Below are 21,863 nucleotides of genomic sequence, written 5' to 3' on the forward strand. Positions count from 1 at the left end.
TTGAAGCTGCAGAGTGGGAGGGGAACCCTGGCTCCAAACCCCATGTAGACCTGTGCCTCAGGGGGGCTCCTACCCATCTCCCATAATTCACAAATGAAGAATATTCCTAGTTGGGCCAGCCCCCTCCCCACCTAGGCACTGCCCCATGACTCTTCTAGGGCCGTCTGTTATCTTGGACCCGAGAACCTTGGGACTGCTGATCCCGTAAGCCCAGGGAGGGTAAGCCCTGTTGCCCTTGGCTTCTGTGGAGACAAGATTCACTGGGTGTCGGGTAGGAGTCAAGGCGTGGCCCAGGGAGCAGATTGAGTCTCCCTAGGGTTGCTGGGATCTTCTTGCAGACAAGTTCTGGGAAGGTCAGTTGCTAGGCTCGTGAGAGCTGCTTAGGGGCCTGGTCAGCATCATACACCTCTCCCATCCCTACCCTCCCACCTCCCTGGGGACGCCTTTCTCCTCTCTGGGGAGCCCGGCAGGGAGAAGTTAAGAAAGTGCCCTTGAGCTGGAGCTATCCTCCTCTTCTGTACACAGGGGTGACAGTGACCACCCCACCCCGATCAGTGTACTGGTTAGCTAAAGAGAGCACCAGGCACAGCATGGCCCTGGGGCAGGTCTCACTGAAGGTCACCGAGTTGGGTTTGTTTTGCTAGAAGTTGGTGCTGGCCTGAAATGGAGGGGCAGAAAGTCTGGGTTTGGGGCCCTGTGCCTTCTGGCAAGTCACTTCCCCTTTCTGCTCTCAGTTTCTGCATCTCTGAAATGACTGAGAGTCTGCTGAGCACATGCTCTGAGACAGAGGTAAGCCACAGTCAGACAGCCACACTCTGCAGCTGGTCTCCGGGTCCCCCAGGCCCAGGGCTCCTGCAGACCTTGTGTCAGCACGGAATTCAGGAGGGAGCAAGGTGGGCTCTAGAGATGGGCCACTTCTACCATCCACAAGTTGAGTGAATTTTAACTCAGTTCTGAGCCTCAGTGTTCTCATCTGTGAAATGGGAACGCCATGGTGCCTACCTCTTTGGGCTGCTGGGAGAGTAAAAGAGGAGGGTGTGGACAGAGCACCTGGCACGGACTCCATCAGTGGTGGCCCCGCCCCCACCTCCGCAGCTGTCCTCCTGGTTGCTGCCCCTCCCAGTCTTGGTCTCCGGGCTTCTGGGAAGGCGACAATGCCAGTCTGCTGGCTCAGCCGGCTTGGCCACTGACCTTCAGAGCACCCAGGCTGTCAAGGCCGCCTGACTGCCTGCCGGGCGGGTGGGGGGAGTGCCAGCCAGCTCCTCGCCTGACGCTACCCGCCCCTGCTCCCACTCTCCTCTCCCTCTCTGCGCCTGTGTGTGAGCTAATTAATCTCAGCCCCTTTGGGAAATTAGAACGCCGCAGTCGTGGCCTCCTCAGCCTCGCGGTGCCTGTGCTGCTGCTGGGCCCTGCCAAGACCCATTGTGGTTTGGGGGCACAGGGTGGGGAGTGGGGGCAGCAGGATGAGCTGGGTAGGCATGGGTGTCCCTGAGCCCTCCACTGCCTGGCTTGCGGGGGTGGGGGGCTCTGGTTTCTTGGCCCCCTCTCCTTCCATTCAGCATCCATAAGGATCCCAGACCATCACCCTGCCATGGTTAAACCCAACCTCCAGTGCCTCTGACCTCTTCCTGGGGCCAGTATGGTCACCCCCTGGTATGGTCACATTCCATCTCATTGCGGGGTCGTCTTGCCTGCCCGGCTCAGGCTGATGGAGACAGATGTAATTATGGAATTTTGCTTGGGAAATTAATTTGAAAAAGTTAATTAATTGGCGGTTCCGGAGGTGGCGGGCTCCACGCTCAGCCGGTCCTGCTGACGTTAGTGCTGACCCGCCTGAAATGGGCAGGCCGGTAAGAGGGACCCCAGTGACCTGGCTGGGCAGACCCGTGTCCTGGCTCAGGGGGGACACCTGGGAGGTGGGTGTCACCTGAATCTGCTAAGAGGCACTCTGAAATCTGAGAACTCAGCCACTTGTTTGAATGTTCACCAAGCAGTTGTCAAGCTTCTACTATGCAAGTGCCCCCAGCCAACATAGACCACTGAGTGTTTCGTCCAGTTCTTCTGAATCCCTTTTCTCAAGGAAAACCTCTAAACCTGTTCCCAAAGCTTTTCCATAGAGTTTGGATGCACCGTACAGCTGAAACAACTGAAGATTCAGAGGGTATGACTTGCCCAAGCCATTCAGCTATATTCTCCAGCAGAATGGAGTAGCGGATGTATAAAGGTTAGGCTTCTTCCCTTCTTCCACAGGCAGCCCTCTCCCTAATGTGTGATAGGAGCCTTAAAGTTGACTGTACCCAAGAGAGGGCCAAAGAACATGGCAGCCCCCTCCACCGTGACATCATTGTGCCTCCTCCATACCCCTCTCCAGACATTTATGGTATTCTGTGTTTGTATCTTGGGACTTTTCCCACCCAGTCTTTGGGATGACCCAGCTGGGCTGAGGCAGGAGGCCCTATACCCTAGGGCTCTCGGAGTATGTAGGGATCTATGTAAGATCTTGTGTCTGGAGGAGTGCGGATTCAGTACAGTTTTTGTCTAGACAGAAGATGGGTCGGGGCTGGGGCAAGAAGTGGCCAGTCCTGGTTCAGGACAGGAATGTGACCTGTAGGAGGCCAGCAAGGTGAGCAACATGGGCTTTCAAGAGATTTGGGCCTGGGTCTCCTTAAGCTGTGTGGCCTTAGGTACGTCTCTTAGCTTCTGCTCAGAGCCTCATTTTCCTCACTCGGACACAGGGACGATCATGTATGCCACTCAGAGGGCTGTGAGGAGGCACAGGGAGGAAGGAGACAGTGGGAGGTATAATCACTTGAAGCCGCTGTTTTGCTGCCTGGTGGAGGCCGGCTGGGTGGGAGAGCAGGGAGCCAATGGAATTGAGCGGGCGCCAGGGCCTGAGAAGGCCGTTTGTGGAGGGAAATCTGGTACAAGTGGTTGAGACAGGAGCTGGAGGACACACAAGGGGGTGGTATCTATGAGGTACCAGCTAGCGGCCCAGAGCCCTGGGGCCTCTAGGGGGAGTCAGTCCATACAGCATTTGCTGTCACTCCAGTGTCCAACTCTCTGCCACCCTACGGACTGTAGCCTCCCAGGCTCTTCTGTCCATGAGATTCTCCTGGGGTGGTGGGTTGCCAGGCCCTCCTCCAAGGGATCTTACCGACCCATGGATTGAACCCATGTCTCCTACGTCTAATGCATCAAAGGTGGATTCTTGACCCACTGAGCCACCAGGGAAGCCCCTTATAGCATCTGCTCCTGAATTTGTTGAGTGCACTTCCTTACCTCTGGGATGTCCCCAGGGACCAAGTGGGCCTTGCAGATAATTGTGTAGACCTCACCTCTCATAGTTCAGAATAAAAGTGACTGTCATGGACAGACTGAGCTGGGCATTTTGTATTGAATATCCTTCTGATGTAGTCTGTAGTTCTGGATTTCTTCAAGGACTGACCTCTAGCCAAGGGTTTAAGTGGGCCACACCCATTCCCTGAGCATTCTGTGGATTGTGTTAGTAGCTCAGTTGTGGCCGACTCTTAGCGACCCCATGGACTATAGCCCGCCAGGGCTTCTCTGTCCATGGAATTCTCCAGGCTAGAATACTGGAGTGGATTGCCATTTTTTTCTCCAGAGGATCTTCCTGACTCAGGGATCGAACCCTGGTCTTCTACATTGATGGCAGATTCTTTACCATCTGAGCCACCGGGGAACATGCTTTAAAAAGGGAGACGCTTCCTCTGCCCACCTCACCTCCAAGAAGCCCTCAGCAGGTGACTCACTGAGCGCTCAGAGTTCTCTGCAAACTCTACTAAGCCCTTCTCTCTGTGTGTACATCCATGTTCTCTTAGACTGGGAGCTCCCTGAGCATGGGATCCATGACATCTCTGATCCCACGCACAGCACAAGTTAGCGCTGGGTAGGGGTCATAGGGCCACTGCCTTCCTATTTGACAGATGGGCCAGTTAAGGCTGTGTGAGGAAATTGCTCAGTCAAGGTCACACAGCCTTGTGAGGGGCAGAGCTAACCTGGCCCAGGTGGATATGGCATCACGACCTTTCTGGGCTCTTCTGCAGCTCCTAACTTACTGGCAGTGTTCCAGGTGTCCAGCCCTAAGCCCCAAGCTGCTGAGACCTTGGGGAGTGAGGAGTTTTGGCATCGGAGGGGCAGAGGAGAGACCTTAAGCTCTCCAAGTCTCAGTTTCTTTAACTGCAAAATGGAGATTCTGGGACCTCTTCCTGATAGTGCTTGGGGATTTAGGGTGGGTGGTTAAAAGAGATGTTCTTAACTGCATGTCTGAAACTTAAGTGAGAACTTTAAGTGTTCACCATCTTTATTATTACTATTGACACTGTTATTTTGTTATCATTATATTACTATTCACCCTCCCAGGGCCCCAGCAGCTGCAGTGGCTCTGAGCCTGACTGCAGAGCTCTGGTCTGCAGAGAAGTCACGGTTGCTAATTAGTCAGTGCCCTGAGGAGAGGGCTGGGGTTTTTTACTTTTGCTGGAGGATCCCACCTGCCCGAGGCTTCCCCAGGCCCTGTCTTCAACTGGGCAAAGGTTGCAGACCCCTCTCCAGCCTCAGGTAGGGGGCCTGGCTCCCAAATTCCCCCTGCCACTCCCTCCTCCACCCAGACCTCCAGGGCCATGAATCATTTATGAGGCAAAAATGAAACCAATTAAGGACAAACTTTGAAAGCCTCTAATTGCTGCGCCTGGTGGCACCGAGGAATGAGGGAAGGCAGGCCCGTTCGGGGCCGGCATCTCCCCAGCCCCGGCCTTCCCAGGCCGCCCGCCCGTCCCACCGCGTCCCAGGGCGCGCGGCCTCCCGGCTCGTCGCCGCCTCCTGGCCGGGCGCGGACGTGCCTGCGCGGCTCCGGCGGCCGCGTCTGCCGCCCCGGCGCCCGCCCGGGTCCCAGGCAGACTAATTAGGCCCGGCTGCCCTCTCCGCGCCGCCGCCTCCCGCTCCAGGCCCGAGGTGATGGCGGCTGTTCCTGCCGTTCTGGGGCCTGTGCCCCAGAGCTGGCCGCCGTTCTCGGGGCGGGAGCCAGCCCTGCTGGCCTAGCTTAACCCAGCCGAGCCCAGGACGCCCTGTCCCTGAACTGGGAGCCTCGGGTTCCCCGCGCCCCCTCACCCTGGGATCCCAGCGTGGTTAGGGGCTGGGCGGTGCTGGAGTACCTGACTTGAACAGTGCAGTTCCAACTCAGGGAGAGAGCTGCTCCTCCCCCGCTGCCTGCTGGGGGATGACCGATGAGATAGGGAAGGGGAGGGGATTGAGTTCCTGAGGTGGCCCATTGGTGCAGTAGCTTTGCCACAAACACCATAATCTTACACGGATTCCTTAGCCTCAGTTTCCCCATTTGTCAACTATCAGCACAGGCCAGTTTTCTGTTGGATTTGGAATTTGAGGAGCTGGGCTTTACATGTTCCCCACACACCTCCACCCCTGCTCTTGGGGGCTGCTGAGGTAGAGGAGGTGGGGGTCTGGACCCAGCTTACCGCTGGAAGCCTTGGGCACCGGTGACCAGCCTGCCCACTGTGCTGAGGGCCAGGCAGGCCCTGGGCACTCAGGCACGTTGTTTGCTGAAACTGAATTTCTGTGCTTGTGTTTTTCCATAATTATATTAGCAGGTGGGATTTTTCCTCCGGGAAGCAGTGGGAGGGGGAGTGCTATGGCCGTGTCCCCACCCGCTCTGAGCGTGAGCTCACATGGCTCTGCCCGCCCGCCTGCCGTAATGATTTTTTAATTATGTAGCCAGTGCTCGGAATTGCTAATCCGCCTCCAGCCCAACATCCCCTCCTGCAGCTTGTACCCCAGCCCCTCACTGCTGTCCCCAGAGTGGTGGCGTCCAGCCCCACGCCCATCTCTGTGCCCGGAGCACCCCTGTGGGTGAGAAAGGGGAGGCCAGGACGACCACAGGGCCACCTCTCCTCTGTCTGCTAGTGACAGAACTTAGTGGTAGCCGGGGATCAGGGTGCTTTTGGCTCTCTTTGCACCCCGCCACCCCTGACCCCAGCATGACTGGCTCCTGCCAGGACAGGTGTGGCTCTGGAAGAGGACAGGGGAGTAATTGGTGACCCCAAGGACACACACACACACACACCCATGATCTTTGTCATACCCACACTCACAACTTGCTTCTCTTAACCACACACTCTCAGCCTCATAGCTACACAAGCACAATAGTACGCTGTTCGTTTCCTCCTACACACACAGCCACACCTGAGGGCCAGGGTGCCCTCCGGAGACCCCACTGCTTCCTCCCATGCCCTGCAGTGGTCCTGCCCCCACTCACTCTCTTGGCCTCCATCTCCTTCCCCTACCCCCTGCCTGACTGGGTTACACTCTGAGGTCCCCCAGCTCCCACCTGGTGGGGTGGCTGCCTGTGGCTGGGGCCTGCCTGAACCTCCATCGACCCGGTCTGGGGGAGGTGGCGGGTTGCGGGGGGGCTGTTCTGCAGCACTGTGGCGGCGGCTCCTCTCCAGGCGCCCAGCTGTGGCATCTGTCAAGGTCAGATAGCGACTCCGGAACCAGCCGGCTCGGCCCCACGGCCCCTCTCGCCTCATTATTTTTGTGTTCCGGGGCTGCGGCGACACCTCCCTCCCTCCTCCTGAGCCTCCCGCCTCTTGCCTGCCTCCCCCACGCCTCTGCAGGGAGGGCCTGCGGTCTGGGGGCTTTTGTTTTCCAGTTTTCTCCACGCTCAGGCCAGGCACACAGGTTTAGATGCTGGCCAGAGCTGTTGGGTCTTGAACGGCAGACGAGGCAGGTGCCTCCCTCAAAGCTGGGACAGCTTTTTGGCTAGTGGAGCCTTGGGTTGATTTCTCAGGGGTACAGACTGAACCTGGGTGGAGCCCAACCTCCACCACAGCCCAGGTGTTCCTGTGGGCAGCTTCCTGTTTCCATAGGGGCCCCTCACCTGGCGTGAGTTCCTGTCTGCGCCATCCCCATGCCCGTTGAGTCCCAGACCTGTATCTCAGAACCCCTCAGAGGTCCTGATAGAACTCACAGTGAGTGCATGCACACCTGTGCTTACATGCGTACGCGCGTGCGCGTGCACACACACACACACACTTGACAGGCCAGGAGAACCCACAGATATCCAGCCACCATATAAACCACTCTACTTGGACACATGCACACTCAGTCATACATACACATCCACAGATGCAGATAGCCACAGTCCACTCCTACACACAGGAGGTCACACAGAGACCTCCACCTCCACTGGTATCTAAGCCCCACTTGTATATCAGTACTCAAAACCACAGAGTAATAACAGAGTGTACACACACACCTGGGCACAGCCCCAGACACACATTCTCACGCATGCGATGTGCACAGGTTTCTGACACACCTCCCAGGTGGACACATGCAGATACACTTGGCCCTAGTGCTGCTCCTCACCATATACACTCCAACTCGAATGTGCTCCCTGGAGTCTGGTGTTCTTGAGCAGTTGCAACACCCAAGGAGCTTTGGACCCCTGAAATGCTGAAGTGAGCTTTAGGCCTTCCCTTGGATGCATGTTGTATGTCCAGGGAGTTCCTGGAAAATAGGAAATGGTGATTGACAGATGGGTCACCCTACCCACCTGGCCAGCCTCCATGGATGTCCACCAGCCTGGGCACAAGTGCACTGAGATGGAGTGGGATGGGAGAGTCCTGGATGGGTCAGGATGGGCTTGGTGACAGCTGGCAGGGAGGGCAGGCTCAGGGGGGTGGCCTCTCAGGCTCTGTCTCTGGGTCCCTTTGCCCACCTCCAGCCCTGATAAGGGTGTGTTGGGGGAATGAGATGTGGACACACATCAGGCCCCGGGGTCTCTGGGGTAGCCCTGGTCATCACTCACTTCCTCCTCCAGCTGCGGACTGCTGTGACCGCCCCTGAGAGGGGGAGGTAGCTGGAGGTTTAGCAGTGGTGGGGCCCCCACCCCCCAGGAAACTCAAAACCCTGGGCCAGCCGCGGGTGGCGGGTTGGGGCAGGCACAAAGAGGGCCTCTGTGCAGGCCGGCTAGGCTGCCCACAGGATTCTGGGGGAGGAGGCAGGAGCCGGTTTCCGTCCCATTCTGCTTCCTGCGGAGGCCGCCGGAATGCCCGGAGCTCTGGCCCAGCCTGGCCCGTCCGGCCCACCCGCAGCCCCTTCCCCTGTCTTCCTGGGCCTTAGGGTACAGCTGCAGACTTCTCTGTGACAGTGTCCCAAAGTGTTTTGCTCAGAGCCTGAGAACTACCCCCCTCCCCCCCAGGACCGATGAGAAACCAAGAGGGTTCCCCTAGGCTGAGGGTGGTCCTGGACCTCACCCTGTAGCCAAAATGTGCCTCAGAGCTTTTGGGCAGTGCTGGAGAGCCAGGCCCTGGAGTTGCAGAGATCTGGTTTCAAATCCTGACTCTTCTGCTGACTGACCTAGTGACCTTAGGCAGGTGAGTCTCATCTGTAAATGGGGTTAATAGTAGGTAAAGAGAGATTTCAGTGAGAAAATGCATGTGAAACGCTTAGTACAATACATAGCAGAGAGTAAGTGCTCATTATTAAGGTCTGCTATTATCATTTCCTCTGGGGAGATAGGAGAGGGAGGGGGCTGGATGCTCCTCACTCCAATCAGCCTCACATCCTCTGGAGCTCGGTCCCAACCCTATGGCCTGCTCAGAACCCTTTTCTCCAAGCATCAGTTTCCCCATCTGAAAAATCTCATCTGGAGCCTTCCTTTTTGGAGGGCGGGTTGCTATCTGGAGTCTTTTTTTCTGTATCTCTCCACCTCTTTCCCCACAGGCCCTTCTGGGCTCATGGTTTCAGCAGCTTGGGGTGAGGAGCAAGAACCATTGATCTCTATTTTACAGATGCAAGCTGAGGCTGAGTGCAGGGGAAGGTGTCAAAGTCAGCAAGAAGGGACAAGATGGAGCCGCAAACCTGGACCTGACAACTCCATGCCCTCTCCCAGTGGGGACCAAATATCTCTGAGTTGGCTTTCCCTGGCTTGTCCTGTGGTGAGGTCCACCGGGAGGGAGGTCCTAAGAAAGTGTGGGCTCTGATCCCAGGCTAGTGTCAGCTCAGACAATCTCCACTTTGGGAAACCTTAGTCTATGATCCAGGAGCTCCCAAACAAAGAGGCAAATTTTCTCACAATTGCTTATCAAACTGTCTGTTCTAAATGGGGCAATCATAGTACTTCCTTCAGAAAGTGGGTATGAGGATTCTATAAAACAAGGCATGTCCACTGTCTAGCACATAGAAAGGTACATATGTGTTAGCTGTTATCCTCATGGTGCCATGTTACAGATGGGGAAACTGGCTCAGAGGCCATATGCCATGGTCACACAGTAAGGAGAGTCCTTCGGCTCCTATGACCTTTCTAAAGAAGGAACCTGGCCCAAAGGAGGTGCCTGTTGAGGAAGGCCTTGTCTTTATCAGAGGTGTCCAGGATCCTTACCTCATTCCCTAGAGCCCCATGTCAGGGCATACCTCCTGCCTGGGGCCTCAGCGTTTTTGTCCATGAAATGGGTTGATCTCCTCCTTCAACTCCTTTTGGGAGCTCTGTAAGGGCAGGCAGAACCCCATACACTCCTGGGTTTTCTCAGCAGCATGTTTCAGTCCTTAGGGGAGGGGGTTGAGCCTGCCTGAGAAAAGGGGCATAAAAGGCCAGGGAGTGTGGAGTCAAGGAAATAGGACTGCAGCCTCCACCACCATTCTGTCCTTGGCAGTTGGTCTTGGGGTGTTAGTCTTAGGGAGACCCTAGTGGCATTGAGGGTGTGGCCCACTCCAGACCATCTGCTGGGTGCTAACAGTGGTCAGTGTGTCCTTGTATGTGTGTGTCCATCCATAGCTGGCTGTGTGCCCTGGTTTCTCCAGTAAGGCCTGCATTTCTCCTGGCCTCCAAGACTGGTGTCCCCGTGTGTGTCTCCTTAGGCCTGAGTAGGGCTTTTTTTTTCCCTCTGGAAACTCCCCAGGCTGAATCATGGAAATCAGAGATGGAAACCCCCACACACACCCAGTTGCTCAGCTAAGTTCAACCACCATAGCCTGTGGTCTGCCCTCCCCACCACCACTGGCCTGCCCACCATCAGTCAGTCTGTCCAACTCCCCCTCTCCATTGGAGACCAAGAACACCAGCCCATCGAGGTGGGTTAGAGGGATGTAAGGGGGGTAGCACACATGTCAAGAGTGCACACACAAGTGTGGGGAAGGGTGCAATGAGCCAGGGTCTGCAAGTCTGCAACGCTGGTGGGCTCTGATGGGCCATGCCTGGGATCCTGAAGGCTCAGATAATGCTGCCTCTTCCAGGAAGCCCTCCTTCAGCAGGCGGGACAGCTGTTCCAACCAGCAGAGGAGTAGGAGATAGTTGCACAACTCCATAAATTCACTAAAAATGATTGAATTATATACTTTGGAATGGGTGAATTTTGTAGTATGTTAACTATACTTCAGTAAATCTGTTAAAAAAAATCCTGCTCTTGACCTCAAGGCCACACCCAGTTGAAACCCTGCCAACCTCATAGCCACACCTCACCCCCGCTTCCCCATTTCTTGGGAACCCTTTCAAGCTTGTGTTCACGTTGGTAACCTCTCCTTATCCTTAACTCACAGTCTAAGCAGCCCCTTCCCCCAGAAAGGTCCCGATGTCCCGCTCGATCCTTTTCCCACCCTCCCGTGTCATGTTGGTTCATGTGCCCATCGGCCCAGCTCCTTTGTAACCCTCCAGAACAGTGCCAGTCTGGTCTGTATCTCCTCAGGACCACAGGGCATGGGGCTGCTACTGCTGCTGTGTGCAGCGTCAAGAACATGTCACTGTGGCCACCTGTGTGCAGGTCTCCATGCAGACAGCTCCATCCCACCCCACATGCCCTCCTGCCCCACCCCCGCCCATTGCTGTGTAGCCTGGAGGACCCAGGACAGAGCCCTGCTGAGGACAATTTGGGCTCCCCTGGCACAGGGTGGAGTGAGGGCTCTGCCACCACCTCTGGTGACCTCATTGCCAGCTGGCATTATGACATCACCAGTCCAGCGTTCCCTGTTCCTGCTTGGATATCTCCAAGCTCCCTTGTGGGGACACTCCCCTGGGGCCTGTGACAGCTCGTGCCCCCAACCACGTAAAGGTGACAAGCACGGTAACAACCCGTAGGGAGGGGGTGAGGGCAGCCTCGGGGTGGCTGGGTCACCTTTCCCGGGTAAAGCAAAAGCAGTCACAAAGCAGGGTGACTTAACGCTTGGGCTCTGGGTTCAAGTTCTCCCCCTACAGGGAACCACTCTATGACTTTGGCTCAACAACCTGAACCTCTCTCAACCTCAACTTCTTCATCTCAGGAATTGGTTCATAGTTCCGGTTCCTTGGGTCCTGGGGAGGAGTCAGAAGGGAGAGAGGACATGTAGAACATGGGAGTGCAGGGCTGGGGCACAGTAGGTGCTCACTAAGTGCTAGCAAATAGGGTCCCTTAGATAAGGGGGCCTGCATGTCACTTGGCGAGAGCAGGTTAGGGAGGGGCCGTGTCCCATATTTTCTGGGACTAGAGGGAGTAGAGGGAGGCGTGGCCCCACCTTTGACACTCTCTCTCGCTTCCCAGGACAGCCAGTGAGCTCCAGCCCCTAGGAGGTGGGGCCCCAAAGCTCGGCCCTGAGGCCAAGAACCCCTGACCCCCAGCCCTCCTTCCTGCCTCTTCCTCCCAGGCCTTGGACCAGAGTGGGCTGGGGCTCATCTGGTCTCCCCCACCTCTGCCTCCACTTCCCTATCCCAGGGGCATGTCCAGCTGCCTTCTCTTGGTCCCCACGTCCTCACGTCTGGGATTCTCCTCAGGATTCTGTCTCCATGTCTCTCAGATCCTCTCATCTCTGGGCTGGGCCAGGTAGCCTGCATCTCTGAACCCAGCTGTCCCAGTCTCTGCCCCCCATGATGCTCTAACCTTGACCCTTTGCTCTGTCCTCCCTCAGCCCCTTTCTCTGACCCACTCTGACCCACCCCTTGAGTTCTGTGTCTCGTAATTCTCTATCCCCACCACCTGTCTCTATTCTTCTGGCCCCACGTCCCCCTCTGCCCCCCAGCGCTCCATGACTGGTTCCCCCCTCACCCCCACCCCCGGGCTCTGTCCCCGCCCGTCAGCCCCTGGTCCCAGCTCCCGGCCGGCCCGGCTCCTGCATGGACAAAGGGGTCCTTTGTGGGCTGACCGCGGCTGGCGGGGCGGCGGGGCGCTGGCTCCGCATTGCTGATGAAACGGAGCCCTTTGTTGTCCCTCCTCAGGCGCAGTATTTCTTTTTGGGGGCTGGATGCGTTCCTGGCAGGGCCGATGATGGATGCGCCCGCCGCCGCCCGCCTGCCCGCCAGCTTTCCCTCCCGCTCATTCCCGCTCCGCTTCAACGCAGCCCCAGCTCCTCCCCTGCCGCCTGGGCACTGCCAGGCCCTTTCTGGCCTGGGAGAGGGTTGCTGTGTGCCTTGCAGTAGAGGCTGGGGCCTGGGAGAAGGTCTCCTCTTATGTCTTCCCCTTCCATGAGTAGGGCCCATGAGCCCTGTGGTCAGTGGTCCGCTGGGACAAGGGCATCAGCTTTTCCCAGGGCCTGAAGGAGATGGGCCAGGTATGGGGCAGATCTGGGACAGCCTTGGTTGGGGACCAGGCCATGGGGACTAGAGGTTGGTATCTGCCCACCCTGGAGTTTCAGGACAGAGTTACCCTGTGTGCCAGTCCTTGCGTACTCCCAGCTTCACTTTCTGAGGCTGACAAACCGGCGTTTACTGCCTGCAGCACCTGTTCCATGACATATCACGTCCTCTGGGCCCAAGCTCAGCATGTCCCAGGACCTGGTGGGCGGGGGGAAGCCTGGTGGTGGGGCGGTGGGCTGGGGGAGGAGAGTCCCTGAGGAAGGACAGAAAAATGTAAGATTGGAGAGATTCAAAGAGGGGGCCAGAGACGAACAGAACATGAGATTAGGTCCCCAGCAAGAGAGACTCGGGATGGAGACAAAAGCAGAGAGAGACAGCCTGAACACAGGCCCGGCTGTGTGTCTGTGTCTGTGTCGGAGGGAGCTGACTTCTAATTGACCTGCCCGCCCCACACGCAGAGCCAGATCGTGGAGCTGGAAGGAGGGAGGGAGTGGAGCAAAAGCAGCGTTAATGCAGCTATCGATTTCTGCCACCAGCCTGCAGGCCTCAGAGGCGGGGGACGCACAGAGGGGCTGGGGCACAGACTGCTCCCCTCCCCACCTTTCCAGCCCGCGGGCGCCTACCTCTTCCTATCTTTTCCCTCACCCTGCATCTGGGGCTGTGGTCCAGGGCAGGGTAGTTGAGCTCAGATGGGCAGGGCCTGGGTGACTGGGCATAATAGTCATTGGCCCTGCTCTCAGTGATCATGGTCCCCCACACCTAGCTGGGGTCACTGATACCTGGAGGGGCCCTGATCTCTGATGACAGGGGCCCAACGGCCAGCCTGGGCTGGAGTCTTAGTGGGTAGAATAGAGCATAGCTGTCCTGGGATGCATATATTCACTCCCCCTCCTTTCCTCTTACTATGGCTCCGACCCCTGTGGCACCCCCTGGCCCAGTCTGGACACCTTGCCAAGCCATCCTGGGTTTGTCCTAGTGGAATCTGCCAGCTTGCCCAGCTCTTCCTCACCACTCATCCGCCTTCACTACGAAGGAGCTTAGGTGGGCCAGTACCTGCTAGGGAGGCAGAGTGGCTGGCTGGCTGCTGATGCCTGCCCTTCGCCTCACCCTGGAGAACGGAGCTTTTCCCTTGCCGGCACTCGCTTCTCCTCATGGCCACTCCTTAGCAGTCCTGGGCCAGGGGCCCTGCCTGCCCAGGGCCTCGGTTTCCCCTTCTGTCAGTTCACAGGCTTGGGCTGGATGACCTCCCAGGACAGGCTGAGTTCTGTGACTGGGGGATGGTGGGGTTGCCTGGGGACAGAGATGCAGTGTGCACCACCCCCAAGCCCAGGGCGGGACAGGCCCGGCCAGATGTGCGCCTCCCCCTTGAGTCGCCAGCTGCTCGTGGCGGGGCCCTGTCCTCCCACCCCTCTCTTGGGGGTTGCTGGGCCGCAGCAGGCAGATGCTAGGGAGCCAGGGCTGATGAGGAAACTACCACTCAGCTCCATCTGGAACAGTTTCTTCCAGAGCTCTGGCCAAGGAGCCTGGCTGCTCACATGCCTTAGTCTTGGGGCCTGAGCAGAACGGGCTCTGTCTTGGGAAGGGGCACCCCCACACATGGATGTGGCCAAGGAACAGACCCCATTTCTGAGAGGGTCACACCAACTCTTGGTCCCAACTTGCAGCAGTCAGAGGTCCCTTTGGCCCAGAGTCCACTCTGCACTCTCTGTTCCCACTGGGTGCTCCCTCCAGACCCATCTGGGAGCCAGGCTGGGGCACAGCAGTGAGGCCTGCCTAGAGACAAGAGTGGATCCTAAGGTTTGAGAGGGAGTGGGGAGTATGTGCTGCTGGGTGCACAAGGGTGGCCCCCTACTCTTACAGGAGGAGGCTTGTCCTCTGGCATAGGGCTGCCTGCCCTCCAGCAGAAGGGTACGTGCTCCTTCAAATAAGGGCTCTGTGCTCTATTTGGCAAATTGTGTGAAACAAAGTCACTTACCTTTACCTGCAGGACTTGACAGAGCCTTGAGATAATTAATGTATATTAGGCATCTTGGGCTTTCCTGGTGGCTCAGATGGTATCTGCCTGCATTGCGGGAGACCTAGGTTCTATCTCAGTTGGAAAGATCACCTGGAGAAGGAAATGGCAACCCAATCTAGTATTCTTGCCTGGAGAATCCTGTGGACAGGGGAGCCTGGCAGGCTACAGTCCACAGGGTTGCAAAGAGTCGAACACGACTGAAGGTTTAAAACACACAATTATGAAGACTTCCCTGGTGGCTCAGAGGGTAAAGCGTCTGCCTTCAGTGCAGGAGACCTGGGTTTGATCCCTGGGTGGGGAAGATCCCCTGGAGAAGAAAATGGCAACCCACTCCAGTATTCTTGCCTGGAAAACCCCATGGATGGAGAAGCCTGGTGGGCTACCGTCCATGGAGTCACAAAGAGTCGGACATGACTGAGTGACTTCAAAAAAATTAAAAAAGCATCCAGAGGCAGCTTCCATACTTTGGTCTGTATTGCCAAGCTCTGTGTGCACCCCTCTTCTCCATAATTGGGTCAGTGAAAGATTAGGAAGCAGAGCGTAACCTCTGAGGTTAATGGAGCTCTCCTGCTCTCTCCACCCCCACTTCCCCCCAGAGGAAGGACCGCCTGCCTCCGTGAAGTCTTCCCAGACCCAAGAAGGGGGATCCGGCTGAGCCTCTACCGCACTGCTGAGTGGCCGTGTACCCATGGGACAGTCAGTTCTCCCAAACCTTGTCTTCCTCACCTTATCAGACAGAATATTCCTAGCCACTGTTTGTAGGTTTTTTATGAGTCTTAACTGAGATAAGACAAATGAGAAATTCCTAACTTTGGCTGGCACTTGATGAATGCCCTGGTGAGGCCGTGGTGGTTACCGTGGCGATGCATTGGTGGTGGCAGAGGTGTTTACCACTGCCCTGACCCCGTATCCTCTTGTTCCGACAGAGTGAAAGCACTTCCACGTGGACACCCAACCATGTACCTGCGCTGAGTGGCAACTCCCACCAGGTCTCTCTGTCCTGGGCGGCAGGACCCCGGTGCTTGTCTGTGGACCCCCCGCAGTTGGCAGGCTCCCCCGGCAGCGGGGTCCGGGCCTCGGCCCCACCATGTCGAGCCTCAGCAGTGGCCCCCAGGACACCGGCGGCAGCAGCAGCAGTGGCACCAATGGCAGCAGTGGCAGTGGCCCAAAGGCGGGAGTGGCAGACAAGAGTGCGGCGGTGGCCACTGCTGCGCCAGCCTCAGTGGCGGATGATGCCCCACCCCCCGAGCGGCGGAACAAGAGCGGCATCATCAGTGAACCCCTCAACAAGAGCTTGCGCCGCTCCCGCCCCCTCTCCCACTACTCTTCGTTTGGGGGCAGCGGCGGCAGTGGCGGCGGGAGCATGATGGGCGGGGAGTCGGCCGAAAAGGCGGCCGCAGCTGCCGCCTCCCTGTTGGCCAACGGGCACGACCTGGCGGCGGCCATGGCTGTGGACAAAAGCAACTCTACCTCAAAGCACAAAAGCGGTGCTGTGGCCAGCCTGCTGAGCAAGGCGGAGCGCGCCACGGAGCTGGCGGCCGAGGGACAGCTGACACTGCAGCAGTTTGCGCAGTCCACGGAGATGCTGAAGCGCGTGGTGCAGGAGCACCTACCGCTGATGAGCGAGGCGGGTGCCGGCCTGCCCGACATGGAGGCTGTGGCGGGGGCTGAAGCCCTCAACGGCCAGTCCGACTTCCCCTACCTGGGCGCCTTTCCCATCAACCCGGGCCTCTTCATCATGACCCCCGCGGGCGTGTTCCTGGCTGAGAGCGCGCTGCACATGGCCAGCCTGGCCGAGTACCCCATGCAGGGAGAGCTGGCCTCCGCCATCAGCTCAGGCAAGAAGAAGCGGAAACGCTGCGGCATGTGTGCGCCCTGCCGGCGGCGCATCAACTGCGAGCAGTGCAGCAGTTGTAGGAACCGAAAGACTGGCCATCAGATTTGCAAATTCAGAAAATGTGAGGAACTCAAAAAGAAGCCTTCCGCTGCTCTGGAGGTAACGGCGCCTTAGAGGGAGGTGTGTGGGCTCTTGCGTCTGTCTGGCAGTCCAAACCCACCCCCACCCCCATCCCCACCTTTCCTGCTTGGGCCTGTGTCGGGGATGCCCAGCTGTCCCTGGGCTCTGGAGTTCTAGGCCAGGCTCCAAGACACCAGTTCACTGCCCCGAGAGTTAGAGCCACATCCCAAGATGCCCTTAGGTTGTAGTCTGCAACCTAGGCAAGCACGTAATTTCACACGGGGGCCTAGCATTCCCTCCAGGCCCCAGGACTCCGAATGCCACACACCCACCTCCCATCCCACCCCCTCAGCACCACCCAGAGTTCTGGGTCAGGTACTGAGATTCCCACACAGGTCCTAAGTCTCCGACTTTCAGACATGTCTTAAAGCTTCCAGTTTGTGACCTAAGATTCTGGGAGACTCCCCTGCCCCATTTGAGGGGTTCTGTCCTATAGATCCTCTAGGTTTGAGGGATAAGCCCTCCGTTTGCCCCTTCAGAGCCCAGCTTCTCCCAAGGCCACCCAGGAATAGAGCAGCTCCAGTGCTGACTGCTGTGCTCTGAAGCCTGGAAAACCCTAGCTCTAGGCATCTAACTGACAGACTTGGGGTACCTGGAGGCCCCAAGTTCAGTCTGGCTGCATAGTTAATGGCCAGGGTTCCTATGGGCCTGGGAGGTGGCTTGAGCCTGGGATGTGGGCAAAGCTTGTGCACTGTGGATTGGTTCTGAGAAGGCAGAGAGGTTCCTGTGATGCTTTCTCTCCATCCTTGTGGCAGGGCCTGTCCTCATGTCCCCAGCCATGACAGCTTCACTGTGATGCCAGGCCTGAGTACAAAAGCATCTTTTCAGCCTGCTGTCCCTGCCCTGCCCTGCCCCTCTGCAAATGGGCTTGACGCAAATGTCCAAAATGGTTGCAAAATGATAATGGCACCCCAGCGTGGCTATCCCCTCCACCTCACCCAGCTCTAAACCTCATATGTCTGCTCTCCTGCCCAGAGAACATACCTGGATGCACACAAAGGCACCCACTCTCCTCTTGTGTAGAGACAGACAGATAACACACACACACATCCTGCCTTGTACACAGCCTTATTATAGACGCAGCCTCTGAATAAACACAGCAAGCATCCTTCCACCTCACACAGCTCCAGACACACTACACACTGTAGCATAGCTCAAGGCACACATCCTCATGTGCGTCCAGTGCACATGCGTACATGCTCATTCAACAGAAATGTGAACACAACTCCTAGAGGCACCATGGCCACCTGGCGCTTGTGGCTTCTGGACCAGGGACAGGGGTCTTCCTGTCCGGAAGGAGGGTTCCTGGGCACAGTGGCTCAGCCGGCCTCAGGGTGCTCCGGGTGCTCCAGGCCCTGCGGTGGCCAGTGGGTCAGGCGGCTCTGGCCTGGCCCGGATGGCAGGAACTCCACGGGGTGGCTGCTTTTACTCCATGCCCATCCCTCCGCCAGGAGGCCCTCCACGGGGGAACGTCTTTGCGCCAGGCCCAGCCGGACCCTGACTGAACTCTCTCCTTGTTTTTGTCTCCCGCCCCCGCCAGAAGGTGATGCTTCCGACGGGAGCCGCCTTCCGGTGGTTTCAGTGACGGCGGCGCGAACCCAAAGCTGCCCTCTGCGTGCAATGTCACTGCTCGTGCGGTCTCCGGCAAGGGATTCGGGCGAAGACAAACGGATGCACCCGTCTTTAGAACCAAAAATATTCTCTCACAGATTTCATTCCTGTTTTTATATATATATTTTTTGTTGTCGTTTTAACATCTCCACGTCCCTCGTATAAAAAAGAAAAACAAAAAAAATTTAACTGCTTTTTTTGGAAGAACAACAGCAACAACAACAACAAAAAAAAAGAGGTAAAGACGAATCTATAAAGTACCGAGACTTCCTGGGCAAAGAATGGACAATCAGTTTCCTTCCTGTGTCGATGTCGATGTTGTCTGTGCAGGAGATGCAGTTTTTGTGTAGAGAATGTAAATTTTCTGTAACCTTTTGAAATCTAGTTACTAATAAGCACTACTGTAATTTAGCACAGTTTAACTCCACCCTCATTTAAACTTCCTTTGATTCTTTCCGACCATGAAATAGTGCATAGTTTGCCTGGAGAATCCACTCATGTTTATAAAGAGAATGTTGATGGCGCCGTGTCGAAGCCCCTCTGTATCCATCCATGCGTGTGGAGCTGCCGCTAGGTGCTCACAGCGCGGGAGGGGGCAGCCCACCCACCCCCGGGGCACCCACGGGCCCCAGAATGGGAGCCCCCCCACCCCTAACTGTGATGATTTTGCAAAAATGAAAGTTCTGTTCATTTATCCATTGAGATCTGGGGAGCCCATGTCTCTATTTCTGATCCTGGCTACTTACCTTGGAGAAAATAAGTCCTTTTTTCTGGCCTCACTGATGGCAACAAAAGAAAGGACTTCTCTGCGTGGCCCCCTGCCAGTGGGGGCGGGTGCCCAGGGGCCCCCTGTGGCCTGGGCCCCCTTGCCCATGGCCAGCTTCCTGCTGATGAACATGCTGTTTGTATTGTTTTAGGAAACCAGGCTGTTTTGTGAATAAAACGAATGCATGTTTGTGTCACGGAACACCACTGGCTTCTTGCTGTCCGGTTTTGGGGCCTGGCTTGGGGGCTGTTGCTGGGCAGGGGTTGTCTGGGACGACCTTGGGAAGGAGGAAGGACTGGAAGTGAGGTCTTCACTGGATCCAGAAATGGGGCAAGCCAGAGCAGCCATCCTGGCGGACAGGATGAAAATGCTCTTAAATCTGGAAGTGGCCGGTACTGGAGCACCTCACCTGCCTGATTGGGTCCCCCACCCCCTGCTGAAACCTGGACTGCCAGGGACCATCACTTACCTGGGGCCACATTCTCTGTTCACCTCAAGTCACCAGGTCCGATCAGTGTAGAGTAGCCAGCAGTTCTGGCTGGGGGTGGGGCCTGAGCTGCCTGTTCAGGTTCTCATTTCTTCATCCTTGCAAGGATCTAGAAAAGTGAAGCTGCAAGGGGCAGTTTCAGCCCAGGTTCATGGGGACCTGGCTGTGCCCAGCATGCACACACACAGACACCCCTCCCAACTACCCCCACATACCCCCCTTTAGAGCTGCTGGAGTGGGGCCTGGAGGTGTCCCAGGCTTGGGCTCTTGTCTACACCCCACCCTCCCCTCTTCCCTGCTCCCTCCAGAAAGACTGTTGGCGCAAGGTTGGGGCCTCTGAGGCCAGGTGTCTGGGGAAGTCACCACAACCACATGGTCTAGGCCAGGGCAGCCTGAACAGGAAGAGGGTGGCAGCTGCCCTGCATGCCCCACCCCTGGACATCACAGAGGCTGGTATGTGCAGGATGCAACCATCATCCACTCGACCAGGAGGGCTCTTCCCACCCAGCAGCTTTGAGCCTGGCTGAGATGGAGCTAGACTCAAGGAAGAACTTCCTGACAACATTGGAGCCTGGCTTCAGGTGGGTGAGGGCTTTTCAGATGATGGAAGGGGCAACTTCTGAAGCCAAGTGGGCGGTCAGGTGGGTGGAATGTGTCTGCTATTGTTTCTGGGAGGAGAGAAAGCAGCCAAGTTGGGTGGGGGCTCTGACCCCCCGACCCCTCCCCAGGTGTCACAAGCTCCCTCCGAGCACCCGGAGCTCAGCAGCCTGGCCTGGCACAGCAGGGGCAGGCGGGGTGGTGGGAGGCAGCTTTCAACTTCATCTCTGCCTGGGAAAAATTCCCTTTCATGTGGCTGCCTGTGATCTCTCCAGGCGGCTCTGCCGAAGGGGGGCGTCCAGCCGGGAGCAGGGGGAGGTGTTATAGCCCAGGGCACCCTCACCCCCTGCGCAAGGCAAACTGCAGCACCTGCAGAAGCTTCTGGGGACAGGGAGGGTCCTCCTTGGGGGAGTGGGGATGGGAAGCCTGGCCAGCAGGGGGCACCCGGGCAGGAGGCCCTGGCCTGCCCCCGCCTGGCTGCTGGCAGTGCATGGGCCGCAGATGGCCTCGGCCAGCCCTCGTTGGCATGCCTACAGGTGTGGGGTGGATGGCTCTGGTGCCAGCCCCAAGGGGGGTATGCCGTGACTCAGCCAGCCTGTCCCCTTTTCGTGTGCCAGCCCGCAGCCCAGCTCCTGGGCTCACCCTCCATCACAGAAACCTGGAGTCTGAGGCCCTGCACCTCTTCCAACTTCATCCTCTTGGGCTGTGCTTTGTGGAGAGGGCAGGCCTAGGCAGGGGTGGGGATGACTGTGAGGTTGAACACATGAGACCTCAGTTACCTCATCTGGGAAATGGGGACAATCATAATCCCCCATCAAGTTGCCTGAGGATGAAATGATATCACTCTAGGGAAGGGCCTGGCTCCTTGTAAGCACTCCGTCAATAGTAGCTGGTGCTGTTATTTTAAAACTATTATGCATCTAAATCTAACCAAGATGTCCCCCACCTCAGGGGGTGCATTCTCCCTAAAGCCCAGCCACCCCACCTCCCATCTCTCCAGAGTGGCCTAGCTGCTGCCCCAGTCCTGGACCCTGCTCCCGCATGTCCGCCTCTTTCTTTCTGTGTTTTTTTTTTTTTAATATTATTTTTGGTCACACTATGCAGCTTGTGGAGGTCATAGCTCCCTAACCAGGGACTGAACCCCAGCCCCAGTGATGGAAGCACTGAGGGACCCCCAGTCCACCAGGGGATTCCCTGTCTCTGCCTGTTTCTATCTGGCTCTGTGTCTTGGTGGTCTTTGCTTGCTTCTGACTCCTTTTTCTGTGTTTCATCACCTTCCCATGCACCTCTGTCTCCAAGTGTCTCTTCTGTCTCTCCCTGTATCTCTCACTTCTGTCTTTCTGTTGTGGGCTCACCCCTGCTGCTCTCCCATCTGACAGAGAAGGTCTTAGAGGCGGGCTCCCCTGTGGAGCTGAATGTCCAATTCCCCTCCCTGGGGGTGCCCTCAGCTCCCTTATGCTACAGTTGGGAGCCTGACCTCCTGGTGACCTGGGAGCTTTACCTCAAGTACCCTGTACCCCCGCTTGGATGGCAGGGGGTGGTTGGAGAGGCTGGAAGTGAGCGCACCTGGAGTTGGAGATAAAACCAGACTCCATGTAGCTCTGTGTGTGTGTATGTGTGAGAGAGAGAGAGAGAGAAAGAGATGCTTCAAGGCCCTGACAACCACATGAGGGCTTGCACAGCAATGTGGCTATATGTGACACTGAGACATTATGAAAATGGGTCTGTGCAGTGTGTGGTAGACTGATGTGAGACCTCATGTGGCCATGGATTAGAATGTGATGTCAGCGGCCCCACACT

The 21,863-nt window shown here is 57.1% G+C and overlaps 1 protein-coding gene and 1 long non-coding RNA gene across 5 annotated transcripts in view; one reads left to right on the top strand and one right to left on the bottom strand.

Moving 5' to 3' along the window:
* Positions 1 to 19,180, top strand: part of CXXC5 (CXXC finger protein 5) — a 34,856-nt gene extending 15,676 nt beyond the window's left edge. For 2 of the 4 annotated variants that reach the window (XM_020908440.2, XM_020908438.2), the window contains exons 2-3: positions 15,512 to 16,581; positions 18,143 to 19,180. In XM_020908440.2, the coding sequence (XP_020764099.2) occupies positions 15,673 to 16,581; positions 18,143 to 18,187 (954 nt within the window). In that variant the 5' untranslated portion in view covers positions 15,512 to 15,672 and the 3' untranslated portion in view covers positions 18,188 to 19,180. Of the gene's footprint in view, positions 1 to 2,106; positions 2,225 to 10,969; positions 11,076 to 15,511; positions 16,582 to 18,142 lie in introns of those variants that run through there. The other 2 variants (XM_020908439.2, XM_020908436.2) reach the window with 2 other exon arrangements.
* LOC110147132 (uncharacterized) lies at positions 18,568 to 19,881 on the bottom strand. Its single transcript, XR_002316757.2, has 3 exons — positions 19,682 to 19,881; positions 19,449 to 19,589; positions 18,568 to 19,328 (listed from the first exon to the last, which is right to left on the bottom strand). It is a non-coding gene; the product is annotated as an uncharacterized lncRNA (long non-coding RNA).
* Positions 19,882 to 21,863: the final 1,982 nt, after the last annotated feature.

Source organism: Odocoileus virginianus, chromosome 3 (genome assembly GCF_023699985.2).
Source record: "Odocoileus virginianus isolate 20LAN1187 ecotype Illinois chromosome 3, Ovbor_1.2, whole genome shotgun sequence".
Taxonomy (NCBI): Eukaryota; Metazoa; Chordata; class Mammalia; order Artiodactyla; family Cervidae; genus Odocoileus; species Odocoileus virginianus.